Genomic DNA, 18,149 nt, shown 5'->3' with positions numbered 1-18,149 from the left:
TATTGTTGTTATGATGAAAAAGGGATAAATAATGAATTATTGGTAATTCTAAGATTCGATTATTTGAAAGTTAATCGATTATGATTTCTTACGAATGGTTTGAAGTCGCAAGCTCTAGTCGTCACGTGGTCGTAAACTCCCTACTAAAAAGTTAGTTTTAAACATTAATGACATTAGGATGACGTGTGTCAAAATGGGCCTATTAAATTGTGACGACTATACTCTAGAGCGCACCAACTCAAATCTTAGATAATGTCATTAAAGGGTACACTTATCCTAATAGACTTAGAATAAACCCAGAATATCAAGTCCAATCATAAGTCCTAAGCAGCAATCTAAGTACCCAGATTCGCAAGTCCAATCATAAGTCCTTAGCAACAGTCTAAAATCATTAAATAATTATAATACCTTGTCATTTAATGACAATGAAATATGGACCGGCTTACCCAATACATACAACAATGTTGCATTTAAATCTAGCACGTGGTGGAGACGTGTTCAGTATTTTGCATTTTAATCAACGCTAAGATGTTTCCATCTCATTTTATATTCAGATGACGGTTTCAATGTCGCCCTGTTAGGTCTAAACTTGTTACCGCACTATGATTCAACATTGTTGGAACCTTAATAAAATATGTGTGGAATTACGAATTTTTACATTATTATTTTAATATGTTTTACTTCCTGAATAATTCTTCAGTACTTTTTAACTGATTTCAATAATGGGAGGAGAAGGATCTCAATTTGTGACTAACTTAAATTGAAATCCAAACAAGCATGCAGTTCAACTGATGCAACATGGTCACTGCCACCATAAGGCATCTGTAAATAACACAAAACATAATTCATATCTCACCAGAGTTTGGAAACAGATGCATTGGTACCCCGGAGGAATAACTTGGAATGCTTTCTTTACTATAATATATTAACGGATATGATTATTTAAGAATACTGTGGCGATTTTCCGCAACTCGTCAATAGATGGCGCTACCCGATTCTGAATCACGCTATCGATTTTTTCTTTTCACATCTTGCATATATACAAATTCCGAACTACGACAAGATCACTCAATCTGGCCTGAAGTCTCCCTTCAGCAAATAAAATATATGTATACTTAGAATAAATTAATCAGTAAAACGTTTCAAATTTAACCCTACCCATATTAAATTTCATGGACATTTATTGAAGTAAAAATAATGGACAACAGGAGTCTTATTAATTAACATTTATTCAACATAAGGTTTGATAACAATCTGGTCAGCGCGCTCCCGACGCCGGCGCAACAACCACTCGCCGATCAGCACCACCACTGCTGAGAAGATACCTGGAAACCAACAGGTTAATTAGGTGGTAGAACCCTTCATAGTTAGACTCCGGTGACACCAACGCCGCACCTATTTTTGCCTAATAATAGCAGTGTTAACCGCTGCTGTATTCTATGGTGGGTGTAGTGAGGGAGACGTTTCAAATATTCGAGGCGTTGCAATTTAGTCTTCAGAGATAGCAATGCACCCATGGCCAACCTCAGGTAGGACTCAAATCTTATCGTGGTTTGATTACAGAAGTTCATAGGCGGCAGTAGCCATTTGCCATCAGGTGGAATGCAGCGTGCATTTACGACTGGTATATTTAAAATATTGGAAGTGGAAGGAGTTGGATTTCTACTTTACCACTTATCTACATTACTCTATTAGCTATATTTTACAGTCACACGATTCACGATAAGCAATAAATATTACTACAATTATTAGAAAAGTAGGAGTAGAAGGTAGTAGTAACTATTAGGTAGAAGGTAAATTACCAAGGAAAAGTACGAAGAAAGACCCTTGCATGTCCCTCAGGTTGACCGTATGGTTATTCACCTCCTGACTGACCGATGAGGTCTTCCAACACTGGTCGCGCTTCGGTAAATACGCACTCAGCCATTTTGAAATGAGCCCCGCTTTGTGCATCTTATCAATTCTGAAAATACCATACTTTTATAGATTTAGGTTATAGTCCACGCCAAACTGCTAGTCCGCTCAGAATATAAAAATTAGTCGCGTCGCCGTGTATGACTACCCCTGCTCGCAACAACTTCAGAGCGGACTGGCAGTTTAGCGCGGAGTATACCTCATAGTAATTATAAAATATAGAGCTAACATATTCATCATTTTAAATGAAAATGGAATAAGTTATCTAATTTAGATGTTTAACAATAAATATCGTATTTCTTGTGTAATTTGTAGTGATAGCTTATGATAATTAACGTAGAAAATCATACCTTGATTTTACGTAAAAAGTTTAATACATCTTACAAATAAGCTAGTTTTAATATCTACGATTTATACCAAGGTGTTGATGGCATGAAAGCACTCTATCATCATTATTATTCTTAGGCATACAATTTACAATAATACATTATTTTTATTTGTACGAAAACTATATCCTATTTTCCATCGGGAACTGTACGTCAGGATGGCCGAGCGGTCTAAGGCGCTGCGTTCAGGTCGCAGTCCACTTCTGTGGGCGTGGGTTCGAATCCCACTTCTGACATTATCCGCATATTCACGGAGTTTTTAATTTTATGAATTATTTTTCTGTGTCCTATCTTAATAATATAAAATTTATATTTTTTACCCCAAATAATATGTAGATATTAAAATAATTATTTGATAGTACAGTTTTTACTACATCTTTTATACACACTTTTTACTTTTACAATAACTGGAGATCACTGGTGTAATTTCCATTCTAAATATACTTTTGAATAAAATGGATAACTATTAGGGGTAATAAGCGCGAGTTTTTCCCATAAAATAGACACTTTCAAAACCTAAAAACTTTAGGCATATTTTTTATAATGTAAAATCAGCAATAATTCCACGATAATAACGGTACGGCTACAGCTGTTTTTAAATTTTATTCTGACGATACAGCAATTTAATAGTTTACTAGTGGTGCCCGCGGCTTCGCCGGCATTTTAAAGAAATAATATGACATACATAAAACGGAAATTTTGTACCTGCATTGGAATGACAGTGGTGCCATCTGTCGAAAATTGATCTTACCAACTCCCAAACCCTCGTGGGCTCTTGGACAACAACTTTGCTAAAGATCATCACTTGATCAAATGCATAGTTTCCGATTCTATAACTACTTACGAATTAAAAATTAATTAAAAAAACCTTTTCCCACGGACTAAATTGTGAATCTAAACCATTCTCAAGTCTCTTTGAACACACACAACAAATTTCGTCAAAATCAGTACAGTCGTTTAGGAGGAGTACAGTGACATACACACGCACATAAGAAATATATATATAAAGATTTTTTTAAGGTACTACTTACTCCCTATTTATAACTGACAGGTAAGGACTGCCAGCGGGCACTATCATAGCTACTTTCTCGTCCATGAATTCTTCCGCACCTGAAAATTATATATTGACTACATTTTACAACTGATTAAGTTATTATAAGCACTAAACATATTCCTGGAGCAGTGGCGGAGGCCCGGAGCGGAAAGATGAATGAAGCCCCCAGTGTAAAATGTTAATTTGATTTTGCAAAATTACAAATATCTTATAGTTTTATACTTCGCCGACAAATACATATTTCAGTGATGGTGATGTGTCCGGCAACCTTTTTTTTAGCTATTAGGACCCTGGGGCGGATCCCTCCTTTCGAACCTCCCCTTAATCCGCTAGGACCCTAGGACTAAGTTGGAATACTTCGTATAAGACCACAGCAACGATCAAAACTATTATACAGCAGGAAAAGTATGGAAAAAGCAAATGAAATATATCAAATAAATTAATAAGCGCTTACATAATGGTTATATTCATTAGCTGTTAAGGGAGAAACCACGCTAACAGAGCTCATTTTAATATGCGTAATAGTGGGCTTGTGTTAACAAACTTTTGCTTTGAACTGCACTCCAACTTTCATATGCATTGTTGGTATGATTTCTATTACCTATTTATTAACACATAAAATAGAAATAGTAAAGTAAATATCTATTCGGAACATAGCTTTGTTGAAAAAATGACACTCACATGAGGCAATAGTTCCCAAGGATAGAAAAACATTTGTGAACGGTTTCTAGGTACTAGTAGGATTCAAATACCTTTTAAGGTTAATTATTTTAAGGTTTATAGGTTATTATTTTGATTATCATGGGCCACATTTGCCACATACCATCAAATAGACTGCTCGTTTCATCATCATCATCGTCAACCCATTGCTGTCCCACTGGGCACGGGTCTCCTCTCAGAATGAGAAGGATTATGCCATAGTCCACCGCGCTGGCCTAGTGCGTATTGGTAGACTTCACATACCTACCTTTGACATTTTTTTTATTAATCTCTCAGGTATGCAGTTTTCCTCACGATGTTTTCCTTCACGGTTTAGCAAGTGATAATTAATTTCTAATACGTACATAACTTTGAAAAATCAGAGGTGCTATGGGATTTGAACCTCGGACCCCTCGATCGAGAGGCCGAGTTTCTTAACCACTGAGTATTACTGCCTTACTGCTAGTTTACTTTAATTTAAATAATCATAATTAGTTTTCCTCGTTTACAAGTAATACCGGTTGGTATACGTACTATTATAATACGTATATTATTACATAATACAACAACAATCCGCCTTAATTAATTTATCTATAGTTAATAGCAGTGATAGCCTTTAAAAGCAGTGATAGCCTAGTGGTTAAGAAACTCGGCCTCTCGATGGAGGGGTCCGAGGTTCTAATCCCAGGCACGCACCTCTGATTTTCAGAAATTATGTGCGTATTAGACTTAATTATCACTTGCTAAAACGGTGAAGGAAAACACCGTGAGGAAACCTGCATACCCGAGAGATTTATAAAAAAATATCTCAAAGGTGCCTATGTGAACTCTACCAATACGCACTTGGCCAGCGCGGTGGACTATGGCCTAATCCTTCTCATAATGAGAGGAGACCCGTGCTCAGCAGTGGGACAGTAATGGGTTGTTGATGATGATGATAGCTAATAACGAAGTATAGTCTTACTCACTGAGTGAAAAATCACAGGAATCCGTAGCAATAGTGTCTGCCCTCATCAGATAACGGAGTCTTAGCTTCCAGTCAAACACCACATGTCTCTCATTGCGAACTCTATGAAGAAATCCCGATCCTGGAGGATTAAAATCCCTTTGTGATTCGTCGCCGGAGGTACCCTTGCGCTTATTTCTATCTAATAATACCAGTATTCCTGTCTGTGTACCTGTCTTGAAAGCTCAATACCGGAGACATAGTAAACTGAACCGTTCCAACATATTCCTCAGGGCAGGAATGCGTCTGTGGTTGACCTCAAGTAAGACTCATCGTATCTGGGGTTGATAACAGATGTCCATCGGCGGCGATCACTTAACATCGGGAGAACATCATTCTCATTTGCTACCTCTATATTTAAAAAAACTTTATGATTTAGAGTGCGTTATAGAATATATTCTTTACTCTTTTCTAAGAGAAAACTTGCCTACAGGCGGAGTAGTACAGATCGAAAAAAATGTGCCTATTCATAAAGAACTACTCATTAAAGAAGTAAGTACATTTTACTGAAATAAATTAAAAAGTGTTAATTTCTCAGATTGCCTAAGTAGCGAATTATTTTGCAAAAAAATAACATGTTAATTACTTACTAATGAAACGAGGCTTTCATGCAAATTTAAATTAAAAAATACACATTTGAAGTGCAGCAAAGTACTATAGACTTAATTAAAACGGTGTTAAAAAGGTTCTCGAGGTGCAAATTAAATATTTTCTCACCCGACGCGTGGTTTGAGTCCATTCCATTCATCCCCGATATTAATTCTGCTCCTTTCAAAAGGGCTATGTACTTCGGCTCATCGGAATTCTGCAAGTATTCATAAAAGGTGTCAACGACAAACTTGACATTGCGGTTTTTTTCATGTGTAATGTATGAAAGGAGCTGCAAAATTAAGTTTGTTTCTAAATTTGTCATAATACGGCGTAAATTTCAAGTGATTTTCCCTATTAATATTTTCGTTAAGCTAAATACGAGGTACATAATAATCTTTAGTAAAAATTATAAACAAAATAATTAAGAGTACAAAATTTAGTAGGTAATTACGAGTACTTACGTAGTACTTTTGGAAAAGATATCTAAAATAAAGGCAATTTAGAGAAAATAAGTCCTAACAGAAAAACTATAGAACAGACAAATAAAAATTATGAAAAAAAAACAGACTATACAGAAAAATAAAGTAATTGGGTTTTAAAGTTTTTTCCCAACAAACGGTACCCTAAAATCCATTCCATACATTAAATCTCACGTACCACAGTTTCAAACAGAGCTCAGCTTTGAAAAACTCATTTAACCCCACAAAGCGATGTTTCTATTCTAAAACACGTTCAGGCTAAGAACGCATAGAGCGGTTTTTAACCGCCGTGGATGATAATAACATGCCAAGAATATGAAAATTTCGATAAAACATTACATGACATCGTTTATTCGTAAGGCGCACAGTTGTTTATAATTCCCGTTGCACCCACGGGCACGTTGTAAAACCCCCACCGCTTGATGATGGGAGAAACTTTTGTGATCCGACTCCGAATGTATCACCACCACACCTACTTCTGCCTGCAGCAACAGCACTGCTGTGCCGGAGCACAGGAGGAGACACAAACCAGAGTTTGAGGGCGTGTTAAGGGAACGTACTTATCCGAGGTGTTTTAATTCAGTCCTCAGGAGTAGGAACGCAGCTTTGACTGACCTCAGTTAGGAATCTAGTCTTATCATCTTTTCTGGAGTAGATTACAGATCAATGGGCCGATCAGTAGCCACTAACCCTTTGATAGGACGCATGCTCTGTTGACTACAATATTATAAAAAAACTCTGACATCATTTTATTTACAAGAGATACAGGCACTGCTGTAACCACGGCAGCTTCATAACTACACCAAACTGCGGATTTCTGGAGTTTTAAAATAAAATAAAAAAACAGCTACCACGCCGGTTCTATTTAAAAACCGCTCCATGGGTTCTCAGCCTTAGAGTTTTAATTCCAGTGCATTGCAGATGCGGATCATAAAGCAAACAAAAGCCAGTGCCTATTTAGCATTTTGTTATTCTAGTAGTAGTCCACTTTGCTTTCAATCTGAGTAGGATAGATCAAAGCGAGTGGTGGTTTGTTAGGACTATTGATGTCTGTATTTAAGTAGATAAGAAGGATTGAAGCTGAAAGAAATCTTTATAAAACAACTCATATACCTACATACCATGTATTGACGCAAAAATAGTGGTTCCATTGGCCACGTGCCATTAGCTGGAGCATTTTCGTTTGCAATTTTATGAAATAACTACTTTTCAGGATCCGAATGCTGGTTAAGTTGCATTTAAGACAACCAGCTTCATCCTCAGCAGCACTTACCATCATCAGATAGATAGCATGCTCATTCATCATCGTCATCATCAACCCATTACTCTCCCACTGCTGGGCACGGGTCTCCTCTCAGAGTGAGAAGGATTAGGCCATAGTCACCCGCGCTGGCCAAGTGCGTATTGGTAAACTTCACATACCTACGAGATATATATTTTTTTATAAATCCCTCAGGTACGCAGGTTTCCTCACGATGTTTTCCTTCACCGCTTTAGCAAGTAAATTCTAATACGCACATCATTTCGAAAAATCAGAGGTGTGTGCCTGGTATTTGAACCTCGGACCCGTCCATCGAGAGGCCGAGTTTCTTAACCACTAGGCTAACACTGCTTACATGCTCTTGAAACTTATATAAAAAGATCTTACCTTCAACTGCATTTCCAAGTAGGAACCCTTACTCAGAGCCCAGGTATAAGTAGCGCTGTTCTCCAACAATTCTGACACAGTGGTGACAGGTGCCTCCTGTTTCGGGAACGTGAGGAACGCGACGAGGTTACCGGAGTACGTGGTCACTACCACCAGGACCACCAGCCACCAGGTGCCGACCACCAAGCGACCACTGTCCGCCCGTGGGAGATACATCCCTCCTGAAAGTGGTTGTTATGTTCAGAGGGGTGGTAGTGGTAAAGTTTATGAAAATCAGCTTCTCATTTCAGGACTCTGGGATTTGAATCCCGGACAAACATCTCTGACTCTCAAGTATTTTTTTTATAATATTAAAGTAGCAGACGAGCGTGTAGTCCACCTGATGGTAAGTGGCTACTGCCGCCCATGAACATCTGCAATCAACCCCAGATAAGATACCTGAGGTCGCCCAGTAAGCTGGAATGCCTCGGAAAAATATGTCTCCCTTACCACACCCTTCAAACCAGAAAACAGCGACACTCTGCTGTTATGAGGCAGAAATAGATCTGGCGGTGGTGCCCCTGAAGTCGAACAGACGGTTCTACCAGCTTTAAAAACACTTGCCTAAGGTTCTCCGTTATATTTTTAAGGTTATGTGAAGATTTTGGCCAGCAGTGGGACATTGACAGGTTAATTGACAGGTTTGTGTGGTAAGGGAGACAGACTTTTCCGAGGCGTTCCAGCTTAGTCCTCAGGGGTAGCAGCGCATCTGTGGCTGACCTCAGGTAGGAATATCTAATCCTATCTGGGGTTGATTACAGATGTCCATGGGCGGCAGTAGCCACTTACCATCAGGTGGACTGCATGCTCGTCTGCTACTCCTATAATATAAAGAAAAAAAAAATAATAATCATGGGGCAATTAACGACTAAAACGCTACATGTACTATCTGTATCGTCAAACGATATTTATATCTTTAAATCAACACAAATTTCGTTCTCATTTCTTAACTTATCCTTAAATCGAATCTAGAAATGTTATATCTTCGCTATCGTCTTATGAAACAAATTTTATTTTTCAAACCGATATCTACGCTAGTGAGATAATTTTCCCGAGATCCAATTTAGCGTTTTCTAAAAATATACGGTAGTTCGTTAGGTTTTCCCTGAAGAGTAAACGTAATTCCAATAGGAGTGCATTCAGGTTAACCGAATGCATTTGGGGTAGCGACTGAAATGTTCATCAAATATTTACATGCACTCGTATGAACTCATTTACACTTTCACGTTATCTAGAGTTCCAAGTGTACAGGTGATTTTTTCAAAAAGCTTGATGGTAAAACCCGAAGCTCGCTTATATTAACGAAAAATGCTAAAAAAAGTTAAGAGGCCTATTTTGATAAAATTTAAAACTCCATCATTAGTTTAAAAAAGAACAGGTTATATCTAACCGGGCATCAAACGAGATAATTTTGAAAAAATTAAATGTCTTATTTTACTGCCCTTTAAGATAGTATGGCTTATAAGGATCAAATTTTGAAGACCTACCTAAGGTACATTGGCCTTGATTCACCTTTAAGGTCCTGACGGATTTTAGGAGGGTCCGGGAGAAAATACCAACTATCATACTTGATAGTTAGACAAGATACTCTTGTGAGTACGTTTGAGAGATATAAACCTTAAAATATTCTAAGTATCATGCAACCGCAATGAAAGAATCATCACTGTCAGCATGAAACTCGTAACAATTGCTAATTAATGGTTAAAAACATATACTATATAGGTACATATATGTTATTTAAAATACACAATAAATTCAAAACCTACCTTGTTGAAGTAACGCCCCGTAAATATACCAAAGACAGTTGTGGATTGTGGACAAACCGCCCTGCCTAGTGATTTCCATCGCCTCATAGTAAGGACTGAGGCGGTGGATCACGTACAAAGTTGGGCCCATTATAATTACCGCGAACCCTAAACATAACCATGTCTGAAAGGAAAAATAAAAAAAATAAAAAAATGTGAGCCGTCACGGGACGCCTGGCAGATGTGAAACATCGACATTATTTTGTAAAAGTAATATGAAGAAAAGAACATATTGTGATAAGAACTAAATATAAAATAAAATAATACGATTTTTTTCCAGATAACGATGACTATTTATTGAATTCGATTGCGCATGGCGACGCGTCGCCACACCGTACACACTACTGCATATAGACTGTATACATATATACCATCGTATAGCGTCGCCACGCCAGAAATCGGTTTTACGTGCGGCTATAGATGTATCACATCAAAAGAATTAGAAAAGGTATCATTACCATACAATCATCTATTAACTCCAAAGGCGATATAATTTATTTTTTTTACTTTAAAACAGGACTCGTTTGCTTATTTTTTTAATGGTGTTCATATAAATTTCCGCTTTTTTATTATTAAATTGTAATTAAATCGATTATACAATTTTAATTCATAAACACTAACATTATAATTACTCGTATTACCTAACTTATTAATAAGTTCTTGTTTCTATTCACGTCTAACTTAAAAAAATATACTCCTTATCAACTCTTCCAATACCTTATCCGTAACAGAAATATACACGTATGCGAGTATAAGCGGTAAGCCTACAGAACCAAAAGCAATAACATTTAATACTACTTATAAATAAGCACGAAATTCGTTACCAAATTTTGGCAAAATACATATAAACTTACATCAGTAGTAAATGGCAAGAGAAACAACAGAGCTCTGCTTAGTTCCCGTGGACGCGCTATGATGAAGGAGTAGGGCTGGATGCTGATGGCTATGGTGTAGTTTATACCTAAAAATGTTTATTTTTAGGACGTTAGCAAACAAGGATCTTCATGTTATCGGTCACCGCCGTCTACAAACATCTGCAATCGACTTCAAAGAGGAAGGCAATTCCATCTGAAGTCAGTCCATAGCCATACAGTCAGTAAATACATTGTTCCATCTAAGGAATTGAATTCTGGTAAGGCTTAGACATGTCTAAGCCTTACCATAGCAGCTTTTTACTAAATGCATAAAATGAAAGTAGTTATAATATACGCACAGAACGTTTATAGAAAGTATAAACAACTGCACCGATTTTGACAGAACTTTCACTGACAGTAAGTCATTATAAGAAGTAACGTAAGCTACTTTTATAAAGAGAATTTACACTTTTAAACGGTAAAAACGGGGCACAACTCGAATAAAATATCTCTAAGCTTATTAGAAGAAAACGAATGAGATTCTACGTGAAAATTCTACACTTGAGAAGATTATGCAAAGCTACTGTTTAGAAGTCTTCTAAAGTCGCGTTGAGTGCAGCATAGTTAGGTTATAAAGTAGAGTTTTATATAATTTTATTATCTGCAGGATTTAATATACAATCTTTGAAAGTGAGACATATATCTTCATAGTTAAACGTGATCACATGTCAACAAATAACTATTTTTGGTTTTTAAGTTAAATGTTAATAAATCGAGGATTTTGAAAGAGAATAACTTAAAGACTATAAAATTTTATACTTAAGAGAACCTTTGACATAAAAAATCCAAGTAAGGGTAAATATGGTTATGGCACAATCAAAATTAAGTAATTTCTTTCAAAGTTTGACTGAATTAAAAAATAAGATGTCATCTTAACGGCACTCTGTTTGGATTACCTGGAATAGGATCGTTAAGGATTGTGAAGGAAGCAGCCGCTAATGCCGCCTGACCCTTCATGATGGCTGCTAACGTCAGCTTTGCGCTCATACTGTGCATCATCTGAAAATTATGAAATTAGCAAACTAGCATGCACTTTTGGACATCTATAATCTACCCAAAATAGGATAGGAGTCCGTACTGACGTCGACCGTAGTGACTTCAATAGCCTTGAAATCCAAATTGCTATGCCTCGAATAAGTGTCTCTCTTCTACCAGACTCTTCAAACTAAAACACAGCAGCACCTGAAGATGCTGCTAGCATTCAATATTATGGCGGTGGCGCCTCAGATATCTAACAACAAAATATTCTAACAATAAAATGTTTCTAACGACAGATTCCTGTTTACATTATTGCTAACAATCAAATTTAATGCTGTTTACGTTAAATCCATGTGCATAAATCCTACGTAATTAGTAATTAGGCTTTAGCTTGATTTGTATGGCCATTATAGATACTAAATTTGGTTCGCTAATAACAACTCTATTGGTGTTGGCAAAGGCTTTGAGTTTGTGAGAACTTATCTTCCTAAGTGCCTCCATAACGTATCCTGCTATAATAATCCGATATATTAATGTAGTTAACACAATGTGCAATGCACATTTATGTATGATATGTGTATACTTGTAGCTCAGTGTTGAAAATGTAAACTTCTCTGGACGTCTGAAGTATTAAACCTAATCTCTTTTACTTTTATAGGCAACATTTAATTTGAAAATTAACGACATTTAATCGACATAATATATTTCTGCTTTTCATACTATTTTCAAAGGTGTATGCAGTACGACAATCCACTCTTGTCAAAATGGTAGACTCTGGCCTATATCTTAGTCATTCCTATGAGACACAATTTCATCAATCCAGGGATGGACAAAAAATATACTTACATCAGTAGAAGTTATATTTGATGCGTTCTGCTTGGAATGACTCGGGAGCAATAATTTGATCCTGAAAAATAACTTTGACGTTATGTACTTTGCTCAGCGAATAAATATACATATATACGTAAAACATATAAACAAACGATATCGGAAGATACTTTATTGCTTGGTTCCGATAATTCCGATAATTAAATATTTTTGGGCATCACTAGTTTTATTATATGACTTTACGTGTAATACTCATTTTAGTATATAACTTTAAGCAAGATTCCAAATATGTGTTTGCTAATTTATTTTTGATCTAAAATGAAAAGCCTTACGTAAAATTTTTACTGATAGCAAGCTGGTTGACGATGTCGAACAAGAGTCCGCTGTAACTCACTACAGAGCCAGAAGAATTGACCTGCAGGATCGTCCATGGTGGATTCTGAATAACAGGTAACATTTTATTTTAGTACAGATACCTACTTTAGACCCTGTAAATAATAATGCAACCTACCTAACGTTATGTAACTACCGTAGAAATTTTCGCCAATGAAAAATTGGAAAAAATGTTAAGTCCTTGATTTTTCAATTCATTTCAATTTACATAGACGAAAAACTTGTGGTCGAGAATAGTCGCAGCTTCATTTACCACATTAAATAAGTGTATCATAGAATTTCTTTCGCCACTTCTTCTCTCTGTACTAAAAACCTTACGAAGTGGTGCTTGGTGATTAACATTAAAAATAATTGTGTAAAAAATATCTTTCTTTATAAATGGTACTTAAATACTTACATGATACGTTAGAATGGGCAATTCTTTTCCTCTGAATCCATGTGCTATGTGCGGAAACAGGACGTCTTCCAGTCTAATACCATCGATACCTCGCCAATATCCAACCTACAAATTAAACTCAGTTATTGTGACGGATACGAAATATTTTAGCGTTTACCTTAATTTCTAATATTTGATTTGCTATTGGAATAAGACCAGCCCCCCAATATCAACCCGAGATAAGATTACAAATCCTACCTGAGGTTGGCCACGGATACGTTGCTAACCGTTGGGACTAAGACGGTATGCCTCAAATATATATGTCTTCATACTGGAGCACAGCAGACCTGAAGACTACTATTATTAGGCAGAAACAATTCTAGCTTTTTGCGTACACAAACATACGAATGCTGAAATTCACGAATAAAGGTAACAAGACACCATACAAGGTAAAATACCTGCAATAGTTCTATATTCTCGATAACGGAGGTGGTAACATTATTGTCAATCTTGAGTTGCTGGTCGTTACTGTCGCCGGGGCGTTGGTAGGTGGCGCCCCAAGTGTCTGCTGCAAGTGCCTGCCAACTGCTACAGTTGCCGCACTTATTGTGCGCCGCTAAATGTTGCTGGGCAAGCAAATAGATTCATTAAAGTTATAATATATCATCTAAATATATATAACTCAAAGGTGACTGACTGACATAGTGATCTATCAACGCACAGCCCAAACCACTGAACGGATCAGGCTGAAATTTGGCATGCAGGTAGATGTTATGACGTAGGTATCTGCTAAAAAAGGATTTTGATCAAGTCTACCCCCAAGGGGATAAAATAGGGGATGAAGATATTACTTCGTTACGCGAGCGAAGCCGCGGGCAAAAGCTCGTTCTAACCATATTAACAATAAGTTGAACCCAAAACCTATTGTTGTTAAATTTTAATTGATTTTATTTCATTTCACACTAGATGAAGTGAAAATGCTAAGGAAGAAGCTGAGCTCCGTATGTAAGTAAAATTTGTATATATGTAAGTTGTTTAGAAAACCTCTATAGCGTGATTCAGAATTGTGTGGTGCCATCTCTTATCGAGGAAACTTCAACACACAGTAGGAAACATCGAATTGAGAAGAATCAGGCGAAATGTTCCAAACCGATTACATCATATACCTACAGTTATTTTACTGCTATATGCTTCTTGCTAAAAAAATCAAAGTATAATGTTACCTAAAACACAATATTAAACCTTTTTGTAAAACTTCTTTATATAAGTTTACTAGCACGCAACTACGACTAGTTAGACTAGGAGACCGGTTGCCCAGACTGAAATAACAAGTCAAGAGCTCCGTCTGCTAAACTTACTTTCATATGTTTAAGCAATGTATTCCTTCGCTGGATCTTGGTTGGTCTGATCGCCTCCCACTCCTCGTCGGAAACCTGGGCTGCGACGTCGAACTCGTCTTGCACAGCGGCATCCAATGCCGACACGAAAGCGCTCATCATCTCTTGGCAGTAGCAGAGAATACCGTTCTGCAAAACAGACGACATAGGGCAACAAACAAGAAGCCAAAGATATTTTATGAAAAAAGACTTCTTTTATTTAAACAAAACACACACGTGTATGTGTGTGTGTGTGTGTGTGTGTGTGTAGTACATTGGCCATATTATATGTAACAAATTGTAATCTTCTTTTATCGATGTGTAACGCTGTTGGATTGCTAAATAAATAAATAAATAAAAAAATACACTTATATCGCCAGATCATCCTTAAAAACTTCAATATTCTTCACAACCTAATGTGGCTATATGTGGCGGTTGTAACATCACATGTTACTGGGAATACCACTACTTCTAATGTATTTTTTTTATAATATAGAAGTAGCAGACGAGCATGCAGTCCACCTGATGGTAAGTGGCTACTGCCGCCCATGGACATTTGTAATCAACCGCAGATAGGATTAGATATTCCTACCTGAGGTCGGCCACAGATGCGCCGCTACCCCTGAGGACTAAGCTGGAACGCCTCGAAAAAGTCTGTCTCCCTTACCACACCCTTCAAACCGGAACACAGCAGCGCCTAACACTGCTGTTATCAGGTAGAAATAGGTGTAGCGGTGGTGCCGCCGAAGTCGAACCATAAAGGGTTCTACCACCTTCAACTTTTTCTTTCAAAATATTCATTCCTAATTTCATTCCTAAATTACTTTTTATTAAGTAACCAGTGTTAATGTTTATTTAAATTGGGTCATGTTCAATTTGAAAAGATGATGTTTTACCTCACATTCCGGCTCATCACTGGTGATATTATAAATATAAGCGATATTCTCCCCTTCATAGAGACTGTTGACCAGACTCGACAGGTTGCCAGTTCTTGCATTAGTGTCTGACACAATGTAGAGCCACTGCGCTAGGGTGTGCGACATCAGTAGCTCCCGAGCAGCGTCTGCCATGGTTGTCATTACATCCGAAGTCACTACGGCTATGAAGTTTTCTCCTGGAGAAACCACATCAAATCAATATGTTTTTAGGTTCCGTACACAAAGGGTAAAACGGAACCCCTTTACTAAGCCTCTGCTGTCTGTCCGTGTGTCAAAGGGCTCTATACCGTGAACCGTAAAAGATAGAGACTTGACTTTTTAAAGAGTATATTATACTTGTAGCCGCTATAACAAAAAATACTAGAAATAAAAAAAAGTTTTAAATAAATGGCGGTCGCCATACAAGAAATCGCTATTTTTCAGACATTATTCGCTTTATCCATTATCTTGATGTTAAGCGTTCATTGCAAATACATTTTCTTCATTTATCAGGTCTTACCTATAAACTTTACAGGAAGTTTAGACAAAACTCTATGCATCTCTTTCTTTCTCAAGTACTCATTGACTTCATGTTTCATCTTGAATACTGTTACCGACACAGAGGGTACGTCATCATCATCAATCTGTATAGTTAGAGATTGCACTACTCGGGATATCATGTCGCGACCTGAAAGAGAGAAGGAATTTAGGAATGACATGGAAAAAGCAATTTGCCTGGAGAAACTAACTAATTTGATGGTAATTAAAATTAACCAAATCTTAAAGACTGTTTGATGTATTTATAAGGCTATATATTTATTTCTAAAATGTCTGCTTAACTATATCACAGCCCTCTTCTCCTATAATTTACTGTATGCCCGGATTGTCCAGGCTTATTTTTAAAACGATTAATTATATTAACTAGACATTTACAGAAAATATAAAATTTTACAGCCCCCAAAAGAGTCTTACGTACATACCTATTCAATCTTCGGTTACGTAAAACGTATATGAAAGTACGATGCAGGGTAAGTTTAATTTTGAACCCACTTTATGACAAAGAAATAGACACAGATAAACAGGCAAAGATGAGCAAAGAAGGTAGGCAGTAAACTCACTGAGGGTATCATCGTGTAATATTACGGCAGATTTCCAATTCAATGCTTTTCTAGTCCGCAGATCCAGTATCAACTGCGGCAACTCTTGACCGAGCTCTGAATAGGTGACAGTTATAGCAGCTTCCCTTGGTAACCGAGGACAGTCCACTTCAGTCAGCGCGAAGAGTAAGAGCTCCTCCTCCTGAGTGCGAGAGAATAATGACCAAGTGTCCTCGCAAGATGCAACGCTGAAGACTGCTATAAAACCTGAAAAAGATTTTAGTTTAAATTTTGAGGACTTCAACATAAAGAGCAATTGCATAAGAAAAGGGAAAAGAGAGATCGTCAGAAATCTAAGGACAAGCGAAGAAGAAGAAATTGAATAAAACTACTCTATACTTAATGATTGTACAATATCACGTAATGGAAATGGCAAGTGGGCAAGTAAACTGTATACTGAAAAGTTACAAAATAAAAAATATACATAAATGATTATTAAATATTCTTAGTATTTTTAACGACCCAGGTACCCGTTCTATAACAAACAATATTTTTCCTACTCATGTTCTTAGAAACAATTTGCTTCTTTCCTTCCTTTTTGATATTTGTCAAGATTCGAAACAGAAGTATACCTTTTTTAAGGCTAATCGCAGTCCAAGAGAAGTAATGAACGACCACACCACCATGCTTTAGTTCCACTCTCGTTAACTCCTTGATGAAATCCTTCATGTCGTCTAGGATAGGCTGGTATTGATCTCCTAAATACTGACGGTCGAGAACAACAGCTGAAATTTTGATTATTAAATGAGTTATAAAATAGGAACCTCTCTCCTATTTTTATTGACCTGATAAAGGAAGCGTAGATGCATTTAGTCCACCTGATAATAATAGGTAACTTAAACGAATGGACATCTTTAATTGGCCGGCATTTGTTAAGGACCTCTCAATCCTGTTATTTAAACATTCAATGCAGACGTAGTCTATCTAGGGTAAGTTCGACCTTTTTATTCTCTTTATCCCTTTATACTACCCGTGATTTACATTACGTGTTTAAGTCTCTAGGTTTGGAGCTAGCTAAGAATATTAACTGATTTGATTTGACTTATAGATCAAATGGCCTGAAACTAGTTCCTGAGAGGATTTTACGCTTTAAGTAAAGTAAACTAAATGAAATCGAAGCATAACATTAATTTACCGATAGACGCATTGGCGGTGATTAAAGATGGAAAATCTTCTCCGGACACACGAACAAACGAACATAAAAAACACAATAGCCACAAATGCATCTTGCTCACGTACAGGCGCTTCAATGCCTCTCAATACTGTGCAATCAGTCATAGTTTCTTCAAAAAATATGACGATTTATCAAGAATTCCGTTATTATTTAGGGTTTAATTATTACACTAACTAGGTCGGCACACGTGTGTCATGTTAACGTAACGTAAGGCAGTGGGTAAGTAAGAAACACGCGAAGTTTCGTGAGGAAGTTTCAACACATGTTATGTACAGGATGTGTAGTAAATTAAAGAAATATTATGTGTATTATGTGACTGCAGCGTTAGATAACTACAATTACCTTTTCTGAATGCATTTTATAGGAAATCTTTTATATATATATTTCTTATGTGCGTGTGTATGTCACTGAACTC

General features: G+C 36.9%; 1 protein-coding gene and 1 non-coding gene across 2 annotated transcripts; one reads left to right on the top strand and one right to left on the bottom strand.

Annotated features, from left to right (window-relative positions):
• Nucleotides 1-1,227: 1,227 nt before the first annotated feature.
• On the bottom strand, nucleotides 1,228-17,942 carry LOC140745036 (ionotropic receptor 93a). Its single transcript, XM_073076785.1, has 19 exons — nucleotides 17,696-17,942; nucleotides 17,133-17,285; nucleotides 16,522-16,767; nucleotides 15,924-16,091; nucleotides 15,383-15,600; nucleotides 14,469-14,636; nucleotides 13,569-13,736; nucleotides 13,132-13,236; nucleotides 12,674-12,780; nucleotides 12,360-12,420; nucleotides 11,432-11,534; nucleotides 10,476-10,582; nucleotides 9,583-9,745; nucleotides 7,778-7,998; nucleotides 5,777-5,864; nucleotides 5,022-5,141; nucleotides 3,332-3,410; nucleotides 1,803-1,963; nucleotides 1,228-1,325 (listed from the first exon to the last, which is right to left on the bottom strand). Exons 1-19 carry the CDS (start codon nucleotides 17,784-17,786, stop codon nucleotides 1,228-1,230), a joined length of 2,625 nt encoding a protein of 874 aa, XP_072932886.1. The 5' UTR covers nucleotides 17,787-17,942.
• Nucleotides 2,453-2,536, top strand: TRNAL-CAG (transfer RNA leucine (anticodon CAG)). Its single transcript has one exon. It is a non-coding gene; the product is annotated as a tRNA-Leu (tRNA).
• Nucleotides 17,943-18,149: the final 207 nt, after the last annotated feature.

Source organism: Epargyreus clarus, unplaced genomic scaffold (assembly GCF_041222505.1).
Source record: "Epargyreus clarus isolate Ecla_fem2 unplaced genomic scaffold, WU_Ecla_fem_2.2 ptg000009l, whole genome shotgun sequence".
NCBI classification, from domain to species: Eukaryota; Metazoa; Arthropoda; class Insecta; order Lepidoptera; family Hesperiidae; genus Epargyreus; species Epargyreus clarus.
The sequence above is the reverse complement of the archived record's forward strand: the minus strand, read 5'-3'. Positions and strand labels throughout refer to the sequence as shown.